Source organism: Zeus faber, assembly GCF_960531495.2.
Source record: "Zeus faber genome assembly, chromosome: 7".
Lineage (NCBI taxonomy): Eukaryota > Metazoa > Chordata > Actinopteri > Zeiformes > Zeidae > Zeus > Zeus faber.
In genome coordinates, this window is record NC_137203.1 from 25,453,521 (window position 1) to 25,471,908 (window position 18,388).

An 18,388-nucleotide genomic window follows, 5' to 3' on the forward strand; every position below is an offset into this window, starting at 1 on the left:
CAGGTTAAATGGGGGCGAGCTGATCTTTAGACTGACAGTGAGTCAAAGTTAGTCACAAACTGAAAATAAGAGAGCAAGCAAACCAACTGAACCAAACTGTGACCCGTGAAGAAACAAATCTGAAAAAAGAGCTGAACCTGTCATCACTCATGAGCTCCAATGTCTAAAAGCTCAACGAAACAAAAATCGGAGTCTCTCCCGGCTCCAATTGAATATCACACTTAAATACTTGGACTTTGCTCAAGTATTTAAGTGTGTAGGTGTTACTTTTTGCCATGTGTGCTGATGAAGTCACACCTAATTACAGCGTTCGGTGTTCTGAAAATAATAATAATAATAATAATAATAATAAATATAGCTCCAGGCAGCAATACACAAGGTCCCGTTTGGCCGTGTTAGATACATATTACAGATTCTCCGGATTCTGTGCAGTGTAGCATGAGTTACAATTTTTCGATTTTTACATCCAAAAAACCAACAGACAAAATGTCCTCAAAGTGCTGCTCTAATACTTCCTCTACAATATCAACTGGTTGGAAACATGTGTCCATAAACATTCCATGTTGTTGTTTATCAGTTAATGTTAGATCTCCATTTTCAATATTATCAAAACACATAGATTCCATTATTGTTGTTTTTGTTTTTTGGATCTTCTTCAACTTTGTAAAGGGGATTATTCCATTCACTGTTCAATTCTACATCCTTATACCACTTGTTATGTATTCTCAAATACGCCAACACCACCTTTCGGGCTTTTTTTCGGCATCTCGAACAATAACAAAACAATCTTTGTAATTACTCTACATAACAATAATAATAAATGCAATTTATTTTTATAAATATTATAAGTAAATGTTTGTTTTAATTAGTACTTCATTGTATTTTTTCTGTTAATAATCTACAATTGTAAAATTCAGTTTAATAGATTACTGTTCTATATTGCAGACAACGTTTATGGAACTTTAACATTAATTTGGCATTAAAATTATTATGGAAGAACTTGTCAATGCTTAACACTTTCTGTCTTTTAATTTAAATGTGCTAAGTTTAGCTGTAGGAAACTGTTTATACATGACGTTTCTTTAAAACAACCATTTATTTTTTACTTTAAACCACAGTTTGTCATAATCACAACTACATACAATAAGGTAAGTATACATACAACAAGGTAAGTTATGTATGTAATTGTGATTATTTGCTCTGTGATTATGTGCGGGGATGTATGGAGGAAGTCTTTCTAACCCTGTTAGACCAGACGTCACTGAAAATCATCATAATTAATGTTCGTGATCGTTATCGTGGAAAATTTTATCGTGAAAATGATCTAGATCGTTTTATCCCCAAGCCCTACCATGAAATACGAAAAAGCTTGTGGTATTTCTGTGAATATTGATGTAATCTTTTGGTAATGTTGGGTCATCACACTCACCGCCATTTATCTTTGTGCACTAACTGCTCTATACTTTCCATGTAACCACATAAGGTCATGTTATTTTGTCCCATATCCAGTGCCAGCTTGTGTGACATCACAAAAGGATATTCTCTGACCTTACTTGCAGGTGCGCACGATGTTCCCCGGAATTTCCTGAAGATAACGATCTTTGTTGAACGTCAACTTGTGTCACAAAGCAATGTTCTGCTTTTACGCTATCATACAGTTTTGTGACGTATGCCAGTGAAGGGCACCACAGAGACTATATAACCAGCCCGCCCCAGAGATCGGCACTCTCTCCATGAAAAGACCCCTGGTGCATGTTCTTAAAAACTTTGTACCAGTACTTAATAAATGAGTATCTTCTAATCACTGTCTTTGTCTCCTCAGTCCAGCCGTCCAAGTCCACACTTACTAGCCATCAGTATTTACCATTGCAGCTGGATCTGGAACGCATCACTCAAGTCGCACATTCAACTGGATTCGACTCGCCGTGGTCACAAGTTTTTGTGAACAACTCCGACACAGTAATGGGGACTGCGGAGATAAAATATCAATCCAACAGATCGACTGACACCTACCAGGAAAGAAGCGATATAAATGCACACGTAAATCAATTGTTGGTAACGTCAAACAAGTAGATTCAAGATTCAAGATTCAAGATTTTTATTTGTCACATACATATACATACTTTCATACATATATGCAGTGAAATGTAATGTACAGTACAGAGTAACCAAGTCTACACCGCACACTCTGGACATACTCAATAGGAACCTGTACATTTATAGTAAATAGTATGATGTCATAAAGCGTCTTACTCTAAATCTCATCTTGTTCATTTTGTTTACGAATAGTGGCATGTCAGTTAAACAAGGCCAGCTGAATATTTCAGGTCAAAGTTGTTCGGTTTTTCATTATCTGCTCCTTATGTGGATCAATTTGTATGAAATTTAAACCCCAAGATCCTTCTGACATACTGGTTTAAACGACACCTTTACCGTGTAAGAAGGTTCTGCCGAAGTTTATGTTCCAGATAGTTTTAGCTGAGTTGGACAAATTTCAGCGTCAAATGCATTGAATATCTGTCTGATATTGATCAAATTTGGTCGGTTTTTCGTAAATTCCTGCTCCGTATGTGGATCGATTTGGATAAAACTTTAACCACGAGGTGTTTGTGATATACCAGTTCAAACAAGACATGAACCATGTTTGTAGGTTCTGCCGAAGTTCGTCTTCCAGATAGTGTTAGATTTCAAAATTCTGAAAGCTCTACGGGCTGGACCCCTAAATATAGCTGCAGGCAGCATGTACACAGTTTATTCATTTTAGGTGTGTATAACAGTTATTACGGAAGAACTTGTCAATACATCTATACCTGAGCTTGTCAATAACACTTTAGTCTTTTCATTTAAATCTGCTACGTTTAGCTCTAGGAAACTGTTTATACATGACGTTCGTTTCTTGAAAAAAAAAATATATTTATTTTACTTTAAACCAAACCATGTCATTGTTATAACTTACCTTATTGTGTGTAAGTACATGTGTAGTCTCAGCAACGTAAGGTGACGCTGTGTCTCGTGTGCATCAATGATGACGTATTTTTATAGGTTCACGTATTTATGGAGATTTACAACAGTAGCCGAATTTATGTAATTTTAGGAATGTTTTTGTATCCTTGAATTTCATTTTCAATAAGTGACATTTCCATGAGATATGAAAACATTGTGGTATTTCTGTGAGTAATTACCATTGCACGGCTTTTATTTTTCAGACGGCTCGCTGGATCTGGAACGCATCACTCAAGTCGCACATTAGAGTGGATTTGACTCGACGTGGTCAAGTTTTTGTGGACTACTTTTTTCATAGTTTTCATGAATCGAGCAAAATAATGGGGACCTAAGAGATAAAATATAAGTCGAACAGATCTACAGACATCTACCAGGTAAGAAAGTACATAACGTAAACATATAATTTTTAATGTCGAACCACTACAGAGCGATGGAGTCTACGCCGTACACTGGACATGGTCCAGATGGACATTCTGAATCAGAACCTGCACATTTATAGTAAATAGTATGATGATGTCATAAAGCGTGTTACTGTAAATCTCATCTTGTTCATTTTATTTACGAATAGTGGCAAGTGAATCGAGCACAACCGGCTAAATATTAGGGGTTAAAGTGGGTCGGCTTTTCAGTAATATCTGCTCCATATGTGGATCAATTTGGATGAAACTTAAACCATGAGATGCTTGTGACATACCAGTTTAAACGACACATTAAACATGTGCGTAGCTTATGTCATTGTTGTGTTCCAGATACTTTAAGCCGAGTTGGACGTATCTTGGTGTTAAATGCATTGGACCGTGTCTGTGATATTGGTCAAATTTGGTCAGTTTTTCACTTAATTTCTGCTCCATGTGTGGATCGATTTGGATAAAACTTCAACCACGAGGTGTTTGTGACATACTGGTTCAAACGAGATGTAACCGCGTTCCTAGCTTGTGCCATTCTTCTGTGTCAAATAGTTTTAGATTTCAAAATTCAGAGAATTCCCCCCGCTGGCTGAACCCCAAATAATAATAATAATAATAATAATAATAATAATAATAATAATAATAATAATAATAATAATAATAATAACCACCAACAAATAAATAATGCATTTCAATATAAAAAATAAATAATGACCAACAAATAAATAAATCATTAATTTCAATACAAAAAATAATAAATAACAACCCTAACTTATTTTAGGCCTGAGTGACACTTGGGAGCCGACTGGCTTTGAGTCCAGGCTGCAGCTGGATAGTGTTTAATCAATCAAACCCAGCAGGCAGTGGTGTGAGATGGGGGTGTGCTCTGGGGTGGGGGTTCTGACAGAGAGACCCCAGTCAGGTTCCTGGTGGGTATAGAGAGATAGCAGCCGACAGCACTTATCTCCCCCTCCCACACCAGGCTAAATTAACACCCCAAAACACAGGATTCAACTAAAAATGAAAGACATGCTCTATGTCTGCGGCTGTAAGCCTTTATCCGTCCGTTTTTGTTTAAACAATGTTTATGGTTGCTAGAGAAAGTTGTTTTTTTGTATTTTGTATATTGTTTTATTTATATATAAAATATTTTTCACATCTTGGCAGGATCCGTGTGATTTTCTTATTTTTTCTTATTTTTTCTTATTTTTATTTCACAAATGCAGGACCCAACCTCATACATCATCATGTACGATTATTATAGACCAAGTGTACACAATACAGTTATTTGCATTCTGTAACTCATCAAATCAGGACTTTTACATAGTAAACAGTGTGTATTGAGTTTGCGCAAATCCACTCCGAAAATAATAATTATACCTAAATATACTAAACTATAAATTATGCACATATGGAATGGATAAATACTATGAGAAAAACCCCAGAGTGGAATTTAAGGGAGGGGAACTCCATATATTTCACAGACAAATTTAACTTTCCATCAAAATTTAAAAACAAAACTGATGTGGAATTCCAAAAATAAAGACAACAAAGTTATGGTATTGAATTAAATACAGGATATAGAAATCAAGCCGAATTTGAATTTAAATTAAAAAAAAAAGGCCAGGTGTATTTAAGACCGGCATTTAGCCAGTGTGTTGTGGCAGGTTTTAAGAGACAAATATAGCTCTTATCAGCCCGGGCAGCATGCGTGTGTGATGCCCCCCGTGGTGTGGACTGGCGGACCATTAACACAAGTGGAATAATAAATTAACTGAATGTCAAGGGGGATGTCTGACAAAGCCACAAACCACCACCACCACAACACTAGTGTCAAGAAATTAGACCGTTGGGGGGAAAAATAGAGAAGTGGCCGCGTGACACGGGAGAGACCTTCCCCTAAACCCTGGTTATCAAACGCGCTAAGCACCAGAAATAAACTCGACACAAGAGTTTTTCCGGCTCCTGGTGCAGAGTTTTTAGAGAGAGAGGCAGACGCTACAGAGGATGGATCGGAAACTGGGAACAGTGGTCGTACTTGTTCTGCTATCTGCTGTTGCAGGTGAGTGTGACACATGAGTTGATCGTACCAGCCGCTCAGTAGGCATACATCTGATTCTGATCTGATTCTCCAACCTCAGGTCACATCCGACGAAATATGATAAGAAAACAATAATTCAATAGTTTTAGACTTTGAACGTATCAGGAAGCTGGGGAAAACTTGTGTGAACTTGTGTGACGTGTATTTTTGTTTTTAAATTGGGAACAAACTTTGCTAAAGGATGATCATTGATCATTGTCAATTTCTTTCAGCAATTTAGTAGGCCTATACATTTAAGGGACATTGGCTTTTAGACATAGTCAGGTTTTAAGTGCACACAACAGGAGCATTTTGACACTCAAAACATTTTTGAGTCACTAATGGTAGAACACGCTGACTCACAAAGCAGAAGTAGTTATGGTATTACAACATGATGACAACAATTGTGAAACCCACAGGATATTTCATGATTTCCTTCCAAACATTGTAGAGGTGCAGACTTTTAGCCCGATACTGGATGTGTGTGCTACATGCCACCCCAATGCCACATGTGATGACAAGTCTGATGGCTCTGGAAAAGTTTGCAACTGCATGTATGGTTTTGTTGGCAATGGAAGAACCCTCTGTCAAGGTAACGATTAGCTTCCCTTTCTCTGATTTTGACCATATTTTGTGAATTATCTTCCATGTACATGTATAATAATTTTCGATTATTATACATGTACATAATAATGGGTGAAATGGCTTCAGCCTCAACTGCTCGTGGTTTGAGGCAGGCACTGATTAATTTCTCTGCTAAAATGTGGTGTAGAAAATCATGAATCAATAACCGTGTCTTTCTTCCAGACAAGGATGAATGTCAGATAGGAGCCATTAGGATTTGTGGTCAGCACACCTCCTGTCACAACACATATGGCAGTTACTTCTGCACCTGCCTGTCGGGCTACAGCCCCTCCAACAACATGCCTATTTTCATCCCAAATGATGGAACCAGCTGTCAAGGTGAGCTTTATTCAAGAGGCAATGTTAATATTAAACAGTCGGACTAAGGGTCTCTCTAACAACAAACACCTCGCCTAACCTATGCGTTACACAGATAAAACACGGTATCACTTAAGTATTTCCCGTCTTTGCTTACCTTGTTCAACCAAAGTAATATATTGAACAAATGAGTTGTGAATGACTACCGACGCTGGCTCTGCTGGCTGCCTGTCTCAACAGCTCTGTATCTATCAACTGTCGCGGAAAACCAGACTTTCTTCCGGCGAGGTGCCTGGCGCCAGAGTACTCTGTCAAAAAATCTGGGGTTTCAGAATACAATGATAAAAACGGTTGTGTATTGAGATCTCAAGAGTGTGTCACAGTATTCAGCGAGGCAGTCTGCGGAAAGCCCAAAGAACATTCTATCAAACGGTTGGTTATACGGCTGGGGCTCCTGCTGTGGAAAAGTACTTATGTGGGCGAACATCATATTGTCTTATCTCTACAAGTGGACAGTAGTACGACCTTCACATCATTAGACTTGGAAGAGGGTTAGGGATTACTCTTAAACGCTAACCTTAACCCTTGGAATGGGAGCAGAAGACTGAAGACCTACTAAATAAATACTGGTGATTGATACATTGAAAAAATTCTTCAATCCTTTTCAGATTTCTCAAAATCAAAACTCAAAATTCAAAGTTTTTATTGAACTAAAAAAAAGTATCATAGTCTGTGCTGTGGAAGCACAAAAGCTATTGATGACATTTTATCTCATGACAACTAAAACAACGGGCCTCCTCTTAGCTGTTTGCGTATACAATTACAGATACAGCTTATTTTGCTTCCAAATGCAGGCAAAGCCCACGTCAAGCATTACAATGTCAATAAGTGAGAAAATGTTCTTGTTCTGCTCTGTTGTGTAAAAATGTGTCTCTTCGTGCCTGCATGCCAAACAATACCTTCTTGGTTGGTTGTGTCCTGGTTAGACATTGACGAATGCAGGATCCCAGGGCTGTGCGGAGAGGGGGGTCGGTGCAGGAACCTGGAGGGGAGCTTTGACTGCCGTTGCCAGGTGGGATACAGAGTGCATGGCGGAGGGGAGCCCTTTCACCCTCAGCAGGACAGTGCTTCATGCAAAGGTATGACACAGTACACAGTACATCAGGCCCTGTAGTAGCTTCCTGTAAGGCCCCACGTGACAGACCTCCACTCGGGTTAATGCTTTTCCTCTCACCCGCAGTGGTGGATTGTGGCCAGCGCGCCCCGGTGGAAGACGCCGTCCTGCTGAATACAACGGGCACCACGTACGGCAGTGTAGCCCTATTCAGCTGCGACCATGGCTTCGTGTGGAGGAGCGGAGATCATTCGTCTACATGCGAGGCGAATGGGACTTGGGTGGGGCCAAGCATGGTGTGTGAAGGTAAGATGACGTGAGGTACAAGACCCGTAGAATCTGAGAAATAACCCGCCATGCCCTCACACAGCAGCACAATGTCCCTCCTCACCGGGTCATGGAATAGAATGTCATTGTTTTTTAAATAATAATGATTGTTACTGTTTCATCATTATTCACACCTATGGACAACATGTTTTTTTTTTCCAAAGTCTATTCTTAGTTTTTAACTGGTTTTCACAACAGCAAATCAACACCCAAATGGCTGTTTGTGCGGCTTTCAGTTTTGTGTAAAAACAAGCTCTAAAAAAAGGCGGGGAAATAACTAAATAAATAAACAAACCTCAAATAAAGAGTCCCCCCCCAACCTTGAGAGCAGCAGATCCAGCTTCATATGTCAATGCTTTGGCCTGTAGAGGTCGACTGTGGTTCGCCTCCCGCCCCCCCTCATTCCCACCCGCTGTGGAACGGGAGCTCCAGGCTGGGCTCCGAGGTGATCTACCAGTGTGACTCTGGGTACCACGATGTGGATGTGGGGGGGCGCGGTGTCTCGACGTGCACCATCAGTGGACGGTGGGAGTCGGTTTCCGTGCGTTGCGAAGGTACACCCATTTTTACCTTAAAGCAAAATATCTGTCCGTTTGTGTAGGGGACTGTTGAGCAGCATTGGGGGAGGGGGGGGGGGGGTCACTTCACCTTACATGCATCATCTTTTATTTTTTTGTCAACTGATTCCTATTTCTACATCTCGATCTCGGGGCGGTTTTGCAGACAGGGTTTAATAAAAATCAGGACTAAGCTAATCCTACTTAAATTAATCCAGAATTAATTCAGGGCTAGCCGGCTGTTATCAGAGGGTTGCTCCTGTCTATATAAATAAACGTGCCTCTGGCCAGGTTAAATTTAAACCTTCACTTAGACCTAGATTAGCTCTAATCTTCCTTCTGGAAATTGGATCTTTTAAACCAAGACTAGGGCAAGTCTGAACTGTTTAAAACCATGACTGAGAAAGGCCACTTCAGTTAGTCCGGATTAAAAGTGTGATTTAGCCTAAGATTAGGCCTAATCTGTGTCCGCAAAACCGCCCCAATGTGAATTGACCTGAACCCCACCTGTTGTAAACCACATTTCTGTGGTCCACATTTACCTCCCGTAGAGACTGTGTGTGGCACTCCCCCTGTGCTCAAACACACCGAGCGGGTCTGGAGTGGTGACTCGACCCCTGGCAATACGGTTCGCTATTTCTGCAAAGAGGGCTTTTATAACAAAGGAGGAGATGATTTAATGCTTTGTAACGACACCGGTCATTGGACACAACCAACCATATCATGCAAAGGTAAATGAAACCATTGACTGAAATATTGAAATATGTGAAAAGCATTTTTTAAATATGTTCAAACTTTCAAGAACACACTGAGCCTCAGTGAGTTCTACGTCGATGCCAGGATGTGAGAATGGCGAGCGGCGTTATTTTTTCCAGCCATATAGTCATAATATTTATAAAAGATATGGTTGATGTAGTGCATAGTAGATTTCTTCCTTTAATGATTAAAAAAAATGTATTTATTTGAAATCCCCTCTCAGAGATATCATGTGGGGACCCCCCTCTGCCGCCCCACACTGGGCGAATATGGAACGGCAGCTCCAGTCCTGGAACCCTTGTGTTTTACTACTGCATAGCAGGGTTCCATGACGAGGACGGCGATAACGTGTCCTCGTGCATGACTAACGGTTACTGGACGCGGCCCAACATCTCATGTAGAGGTAACGGGATGACCTTTGCAGCCTACACCAACACTTGAATGTGGGCCATTGAATGAGATTGAATGCAATACAGCAAAATGGTGTTATCTCCCTCCCCCTCAACCCTGTAGAGGTTGACTGCGGTGTGCCCCCGAACCTCCCCCGTGCCTTCATGTTGTGGGAGGAAGGATCCACGGTGCAGGGCTCCCAGGCGGTTTATCGGTGCCAGGCTGGGTTTGGCAGTGCTGGAGAGGAGAGCGTGTGGGTTTGTGCCGCCACGGGAGAGTGGGAGGGGGCCTCACCGCTCTGCCAAGGTGATGGGGGTCACTTTCAAACACTCAAAACACACATCTCCATCATCTGACTCCCGATGATCATAGAATGACTCGCCAATCTTTCTTTACTGTAGAAATCAAATGCGGAAAGCCCATTTTTAAGCCACATGCTAAGGTTCTATGGGACAATGCCACGCGCGTTGGCAGTGTGGTGTATTACCAGTGCGAGGATGGATTTCACACGGCGAGCTTGAGAAACTCCTCTGTGTGTGGCGAGAACGGGATGTGGGAGGACATCGACCTGTCCTGTGAAGGTGCAACTCTTCATGAGCATTATAAAGACAAACTGTATAGTGGATCTGTATTCGCTGTAAATTATACACGTCAAAGCTACGAAATTCAGCTTATGGATTTCCAAAAAAGCTTGAGCAGCCTCAATTATTCCACCAATCACGTACAATTTTGAGCTGCCGTGTACTGTCAACCAAATTGGCTTTTGTTTAAATCAGCTCCTGATTCACTGATTTTAGTGAATCACTTTTTAATCTTCAGGGATAAAATTTTTTTTTTTTTTATTGAGGTATTACGACTACAGAATATCTCCGTAGTCGTAATACTTCATCTCAAGTCAAGATAGCTTAGCACATAACATAATAAGACATGATAAACTAAATCAGCATTTTTAACAGAGAATTATTATGAGGTTGTTTTTGTTTTTAACTTTTTGTCAATAGTACCATTACCTGCACTAACTAATTTCTGTACGTAGAGTTAAGCTGCGGTCCCCCCTTAACACTCCCATATACTAACCTCCTATGGGACGGCACCACTCGACCCGGCAGTGTGGCGGTGTATGTGTGTGTGGATGGATTTTACCGGGAGTGTGGACACGGTACCGCAACGTGTTCAGAAACCGGAGAGTGGGGAAAGGTATCTTTAAAATGCAAAGGTATAGTAGCACTCAGATTGTCATTTCTTTGAATTGACTCTACAAATACCCAATGAACTGTTGTTTTTTTTAACTTCACGAAAGTCTAGCGTTTGTTAGCTGGAGTGGAATCCAGTGTTGAAAATATCAAAATTGAGCAATTTGCTTTGATGGACAAGCCTAATCATTTCCCTCTCCTGGTTCCAGCTCTGTGCAGTCCGGCTCCGGTCCTGCCCAACTCCCAGGCGGTTTTGCACAACAGGAGTGTTGTGGTTCATAGCTGTGTGGAGGGCTTTCACAGTTGGAGGGGGAGCAATGTCTCTGTGTGTGACAAGACTGGACATTGGCAGAAAGCCACAATGAGATGCATAGGTTAGTATTAAGTAACAGCAAGGCATAAAGTTCTACGCTGCTCATTATCCGGGATCTGTTAAGTGCGGTGGAGAAATGGAACGGAACCAAACTCGTCGAAAAAAGAAACATCTATGACACATTCTCTCCCGAGCTCCTTTTCTGTTTACTTTCGCTTCCCACGGTGCGGCCAAGATACTAGTTATCATCCACCGAAAACGAGGTGTGGGCACTGAGGATCAACCAAATTCCAGCCGAATGTACGAGAGCATTAAGGTCTGCTTGTTCAACATGCCATTACACTCAACACCGCCGTGCCGTGTCTTACAGAAATCAAACCAGCGGTCAATTACTTGGCTGTCTCTAATGAAAAATGTCTACAGTGGAAAGCAGAGAAGTATGAAGGTGACACAGAAGTCTACATGGTAAGACAGAGCTTCGGGCTTTGCTTTGGGTTTGTTCAGTGTTCATCTACTGGCATCCATAACGCACTGTTGACGGGGAACATTAATAGTTCATATTTGTACATAAACTGTGAGGGTTGTGATCAAGGCCAAGTGAATTTGATTTGAGCTGCTTGTTGTTAATGGCCATTGCAGTTCTTTCATTTTAACACATTGTATCTTCATGAATTGTGTAAGGGAACATGCGTACACTTAAGCAACACACATCAATTCAGTTGCATATAATTAAACTCTAAACTATAGGGCTACGCTTAGTGACAGAGACTGACACCCTCAATGTATCTGACACAGGTGCGGTATATCGGATCCAGGGAATACCAGAGGTCCTTTCACGATGAAAGGCGGCGGCTGATCAGGTCCATGGCCGATCGGCTGGAGATCTGTCTCAGTCTGCTGCCTGTCACAAACTACACCATCTCTGTCACCGCTGTCTCCGCCAGATTTACAGCGACCGTCACAACAAACACCAGTATGCAAGGTAGGATTCTACAGGTAACCCTGCCTTATTAAAAGGGGGGAAGAAAATGAAATTCTTGTATAAAAGAGGGTTTAAATACTGTTTAATATAAATACAATAACACAAACCACTTACCATGTGTGTTTATTGAAGTTCATCTATGCACCTGTTATGTCTGTCAGACACTGTTGGTTACAGACACAGATGCTATCTTTATATGAACATTATATCAGTGTGAGGAAAATGGATAACCTTGTGAAACGCTCCAAATGTCACCCCAAGCTGTGAAAAAGTGACAACAATGTACAGATATCCTTCTCCCTCATTCACAGCACCTCCAGCACCAGTTATATTCTACAGAGAAGTTGAAACTCCGTTGCCCACTTTGAGATTACAGAGATCGACACACACTTTGGACCCCATTAGGTAATGTTAAAAATGGTGAGGCACCGAGACGTTCAACTTGAAGGTGGCTCAAAATACAGGGACTCCTCACTAAACGACCAAGTTCCATTTCTACGACCAGGTTGTTAAGGGAATTGGTCGATAAGCGAGGAAAGACAAGTCAGAACTGTTAATTATGGAATGCCATGTACTTTTGAGCCACAAACATAAAAAGAAAATGAAACAAGTTGTTCGCACTTGTTATTCTTATCAACACTTCAAATCTATTTAGCTGGCAATAACTTATTTACTTTTTTAGCATCTTGTGTAGTGTCTAGAACTTAAGTGTCTTAATAAATGATGACAAAATATTAAATGCTTTAGAGTAGCTTGAGAGTGCATAGAGTAGCTTGAGAGTGCATTTATTATTAGGGGTCAATCACAAGGTGTGTTAAATCCTGTTGTCCTCATCGTCGTTATTATAATTTCAATTATTTTTATTATTATTATTAATATCATCATTATTATTGTTATTATTTACTATTATTATTTTTTTTTATTTTTTTTATTATTATTATTGTTATTATTTCACATCAGTTTTATTTGTTTTAATAGTCTTATTGGAAACATTGTGACATTCTTGTTTTTGACAGCGTCTACCAAGTGTTCGTGTTGCCATTAGAGGGAACCACAGTGTTTGACTGTACATCTCCTGAGAGCCCAGACCACTCTGTCAAAAATCATTCGCTGGGACAGTATATCACGGCCCAGTTTCACGTCACACATGTCAGCAGTGACATGAACTTCACTGTGGGTGATGGACTCCCCTATAACGGCTTCCTGAACGCCCCGCTGGAATACGGCAGAGATTATTACATCGTTCTGCGTGCTGCCAGTTATTGGAAAGGGGTGGGTTGAACTGCTGTGTGGTCTCAGAATATAGTCTGTGCGAGAGATCCTACTGTTGTGTGAGATTTTTTTAATAAAATCTAGAAATGCAGGAAATGTATTTCTAAAGTAATAACAAATAAAAATGCCCACAACTCCTTCCTAGGCTTTCAGAAGCACCTGTGTTCTGTGGGCCAAAGTGAGAGGTAAGCAGTTTGCGTTCTTTCATAATTACTGTCATAATTCACTCAAAGATCAGCCGTTGCACTCTTGAATATGTAATTGCAAAATCTATTCAAATGCCAGTCTCTGATTTTAGTCATTATACAGAGCCCCCATCAAAAATATTTTGGAGTTTGCATTTGTGGGACGAGCTGTCTCTAAGAATTGAAATCAACCGTGAGAGAACTAGTGCTAAGCTGCATGGGGGACTGCTTTGCTCTTGTGCTATATGGTGTTTGCAAAATTTATGTATGTCTGGATGCGGCAGATTCTTAACCTAAATGAGGCTGCCTGGTAAAATAAAGGTACGATTACATTTTGTCAAAATGACTGTTCAATCACATAATAAAGGTATGATTACATTTTGTCAAAATGACTGTTCAATCACATATGTTTTTGAAATGTTGTTTAGTGAGTTTTCAGAAATGATGTGACATTGGCAGATACATTTAAAAACACTCCAGAATTCCACAGAATGCCAAACACTAACGGAAGTTCTGTCCTTATTTGGATGCACATGCGTGTGTACATACATCGGTATATAGTTAATATATTTCTATTTTCCTGCTCTAGGTACATCCTATGCGATGAGGATTTCCTCACTGTTGGCTGCTGGATCAGTAGGATTGGTCGCAGTGATTGCCTTGGTCGGATACACTTTTGCCTGGTAAGATAAGATGAACAGTACACACAAGACTTGCTGGGACGCAGGCAAGGATTAATGGGTAATCGTCTATAATAAAATAGATCCTTCTAACCTTGAATAAACACATATTTTGAACTATTTCAGGTAAAAGTTTGTGAATAATCTAGAATTTGGAAATTCTATTTTGTGTACCATTAAAATCTTTTTCTATTTTACAGGTTTTTCAAGAGGACATGATACACATTACTTCTCTCCGCGTCATGCTTTTTTATTTGTAAATTAAAACCACGACTGTAATTGTGTATATATTGTAAAATAAAAATAAATAAAATAGAGATTTGGTACTTTATCTTATCATTGCTATGTGTAAATTCGAATTTGTACAATTTCACCCAATCCAATTAATAACACAACAATGATGTAATAAATATTAACTGTTGGCTCTGTGCACCCTGGGACCTTGTTAAAAGCCGGGAAGACATACATTACACGAGGCGCATTTACATACTTGTATGCACACTAATTGAAATAAATGTTTAATAATTTGTAATTCACATTTATTCGATCTCGATAAGGCAACAAATAAGCAGTAAAACTTGTTTTCCGGGTCATTTTTTCAATCGCCTTATACTAATAAGTGGGAGTGGTCTGTGTGCTGTCCATTTCCGATTTAGCGGTGTTTACTTCCGAAGTACCATCCCCCCGCCCGCTGCCAAAATTCAACACGGGTTTCGTGTTTCGACAAACCATTAACCTGAAAAAGGCTCGTTTGTTTGGTGATCTCAGGTACGATGGATGTTCTTAGATGCCGGTTTTGGTCAACATCGTGGTCAGTCGTTTCATCCCGCCATATAGCTCCCATTTTTGTGCAGAAAACCGCAGTAATCTGTTAGACGGGATGCCCAGAATGTTCTGGGGTTAAAGACGGAACGCCGAGGAGTCACTTCGTCAAAGCGCCCAGAATTATCCGCAATGTCTTCACGAGAGAAGAACCAATCTCTGTGTGTGTAACGAACAGGTCTACTGCTGCCACCGGCGCTGGCCTCATCATGGCTCAGAACCAGGTGATCCTCCAGTTCCGCTTCGCCACGTTCGGAGACTCCATGCTGCACAAGATGAACCTCCTGCGCCACCAGAGGCGCTTCTGCGACGTGACTGTGCGCATCAACCAGCTGGAGGTCCCTGGACACAAGGTGGTGTTTGCAGCAGGCTCCTCCTTCCTGAGGGATCAGTTCATTCTTCAACAGGACTCCGGCGAGGTCCAGATCTCCATGATCCAGGAGGCAGAGGTGGGCCGGCAGCTGCTGCTGTCCTGCTACACCGGCCAGCTGGAGTTCCCGGAGCTGGAGCTTGTCCACTACCTGACGGTGGCCAGCTTCCTGCAGATGGGTCACATTGTGGAGCAATGCACCCAAGCCCTCAGCAAGTTCATCAAACCACCGCCGCGCCAGCAGGAGTCTGAGGTTGATATAGTAAAACAGAATGAAGAGGGGATTCCCTCACATTCCCAGAGAGAACAAGAGTCTCACACGCAGACCGGCCATAAACAGGAGCAGCTGGTGGAGCAGGCGGAGGACGTTGATCATGATAATCACGTCATAAATGATGAGGATGATGATGAGGAGGAGGAAGATGATGATGATGATGATGTGATAATACAGCCTAAGACACATGTCCAGAACCTGAGCAGACGTGCCCGGCCAGGTGCAGAGGAGGGCGGCATCACCATAGTGAAGGTCGAGTCAGTGTCTGACACGCCCGAGAACTCGTTTTCTGGTCACTTCCGCTCGAGAACCCCCACCGCGCTCCGCTCCCCTGAGGCCCAGCACTCCCTCATCAACTCCACCGTGGATACCCGCGGCAGCGAGCTGGCGCTTCCGCCCGCGCCGGGCTACCCCCTCAGCCCTCCCGCGCCGTGTCCGCCCGCTGGGAGGCACGGCGGTCAGAGCAGCGGCCACCAGAGGGGCTACGACAAGCCCCTGCAGTGGTACCACCAGTGCCCCAAGTGCTCGCGCGTCTTCCGGCAGCTAGAGAACTACGCAAACCACCTGAAGATGCACAAACTGTTCATGTGCCTCCTGTGCGGTAAGACCTTCACGCAGAAGGGCAACCTGCACCGGCATATGCGCGTGCATGCAGGCATCAAGCCCTTCCAGTGCAAGATCTGCGGCAAGACGTTCACTCAAAAGTGCTCCCTGCTGGACCACCTGAACCTGCACAGCGGGGACAAGCCTCACCGCTGTAACTACTGCGACATGGTTTTCGCTCACAAGCCTGTGCTCCGCAAGCACCTCAAACAGGTTCACGGAAAGAACAGCTTTGACAACGCCAACGAGCGCAGCCTGCACGACGTTGGGCTGGACTTTGACTTCAGCCACAAACCAGACACTGTTGTGAACTTGATGGATGGAATGCATCCATCCCTATGACTTTTGAATTTATGACTTTCCATAGGTCTAAGGAATCCCTGTAAAATTTGGTTTTACAGTACAGAAAAATGGAACTGGTTTATATGTAGCTTTGGCATAGACCACATGAATGTCCTATATCTCTACTTTTAAAGGAAGCAGAAACCCTTAAACACAAGTGGCAGCAAATTAAGAAATGGGTGAAAATATACAGGTCAGGGTATTCAATGGGGATGGGGAGTGTCACGTGTAATTGAAATTGTCTAGTTTAATCATTTTATCAGTGGAAATGATTTGCCTTTAAATCCTACTTGAAAGCTCTGCACTGAATTATAAATACATTTTAGCCTGATATTATTCAATTATGGTGTAACTAAACTGTTTATAGTTTGATTGCTTTCTGTACAGACTACTGTTGGGCTTTGTACTTAAATGTGAATGAAAAGGGTTTTTTTCAGAATGGAATATGTGTGCGTGTGTGTGTTAAATTTGTTTTCAGTTAACATTTTAATGGGAGAGCTATGCCAAATTGTCTGTTGTGAAAAGTGGAGCGCCAAAAATATCGACATAAACTGAAATTTCCTTCTTTTTTTTTTATATAGTCCTGGTACTGTTGGACCAAAGTGACATAATGTTTTTCCTCTATTGGCAGGAGTCAACCATTACTATAAATAAAAGCTGGATAATTGCTATAGACATATTATGGATTCTGTTACATTCTGTCCCGTAATAACTCATCACAAACTGTTTCTCCAAAATATTGTGTTCACTCAGGAGGTTGTATTTATTTTTTTTATTTTTTTTTAGTAAGGCTGCACTAGACCTGGTGGTCTTCTTGTCGTTCTATAATACAGAACAAGTCAAACGTTAACATTTGTGACGAAAAATAGAACATAGAAAATGTACGCCAAACATAATTTTATGTGACTCGTTTTAGTTAGGTATTTGATTAATGGACTCATCTCTCGTCAGCGTGTCTTACTGTTTGATATCCACAGTTTCTAAGCTTTTCATCATACCTACCACATGCATTGGATGATCACACAGAATCAGAAACTGATTGATTTTGCAATATTGCAAAATTGTTTGACTTACTGAATGGCAAATGATACAGTATCTACTTTACTAAAGAGTTTCCCTTTTCTTTCTCTTTATAATACAGATTCCCTTCGGACTCAGCTGTGGAACTCTGTAGAACCTTTATTGCAATAGAAAGTGTTTCTGTGCTGTTTCTGACAGGACAGTTATCCATAAGTGCTTTTGAAAAACCCATTATCACTTTTATTCCTAGATTAATAATCTGATCTGATTTAAAAGGGAAATGTTTAAATAAAGTGTTTATATTACTAAATCCACAGTGCACTTACATATTTCTTTATTTCACTATCAATTGATCCATCGGGGCACTATACAGTAACTTTATCACAAATTGAGGCGGTGAATCGAGACCTATAAATCAAACAGGATCCAGATTTATAGAGCTCAACAGTGAGTTTCCGGAAGTGAAAATCCCATTCATATTCTGAATGGAGGATTTTGATAATTAGCCATAATGTCGTAACCATCCACGGTAGACTTACCACAAACTATGAGACGTTGACGCGATGGTATATGCTCCCGTAGAAGTCACAAGTCTGTATGATATCGACCTTGTTATCAGAAAAACATGTTTTATTCGCGAGGTCATGGAGAAGAACTACAACACCTACAATGCTACAGTGTAACGACAACGTCTCTGATTGGTGGAGCTCGCTGTTACCATGGAAATGTTTACCGCGTCCGCAAACGTCACTGTCG

The 18,388-nt window shown here is 41.2% G+C and overlaps 2 protein-coding genes across 2 annotated transcripts; both read left to right on the plus strand.

Annotated features, from left to right (window-relative positions):
• Window positions 1-5,316: 5,316 nt before the first annotated feature.
• On the plus strand, window positions 5,317-14,505 carry susd1 (sushi domain containing 1). Its single transcript, XM_080004300.1, has 19 exons — window positions 5,317-5,472; window positions 5,942-6,082; window positions 6,298-6,453; window positions 7,419-7,571; window positions 7,673-7,852; window positions 8,242-8,427; window positions 8,982-9,161; window positions 9,410-9,589; window positions 9,700-9,882; window positions 9,978-10,157; window positions 10,613-10,792; window positions 10,979-11,143; window positions 11,453-11,547; window positions 11,878-12,064; window positions 12,376-12,469; window positions 13,081-13,336; window positions 13,482-13,521; window positions 14,111-14,204; window positions 14,402-14,505. The coding sequence occupies exons 1-19, from the start codon at window positions 5,418-5,420 to the stop codon at window positions 14,418-14,420; spliced, it is 2,724 nt and encodes a 907-aa protein (XP_079860426.1). The 5' UTR covers window positions 5,317-5,417; the 3' UTR covers window positions 14,421-14,505.
• Window positions 14,506-15,170: 665 nt separating this feature from the next.
• On the plus strand, window positions 15,171-17,291 carry zbtb26 (zinc finger and BTB domain containing 26). Its single transcript, XM_080004052.1, has one exon. It carries the CDS (start codon window positions 15,233-15,235, stop codon window positions 16,610-16,612), a length of 1,380 nt encoding a protein of 459 aa, XP_079860178.1. The 5' UTR covers window positions 15,171-15,232; the 3' UTR covers window positions 16,613-17,291.
• Window positions 17,292-18,388: the final 1,097 nt, after the last annotated feature.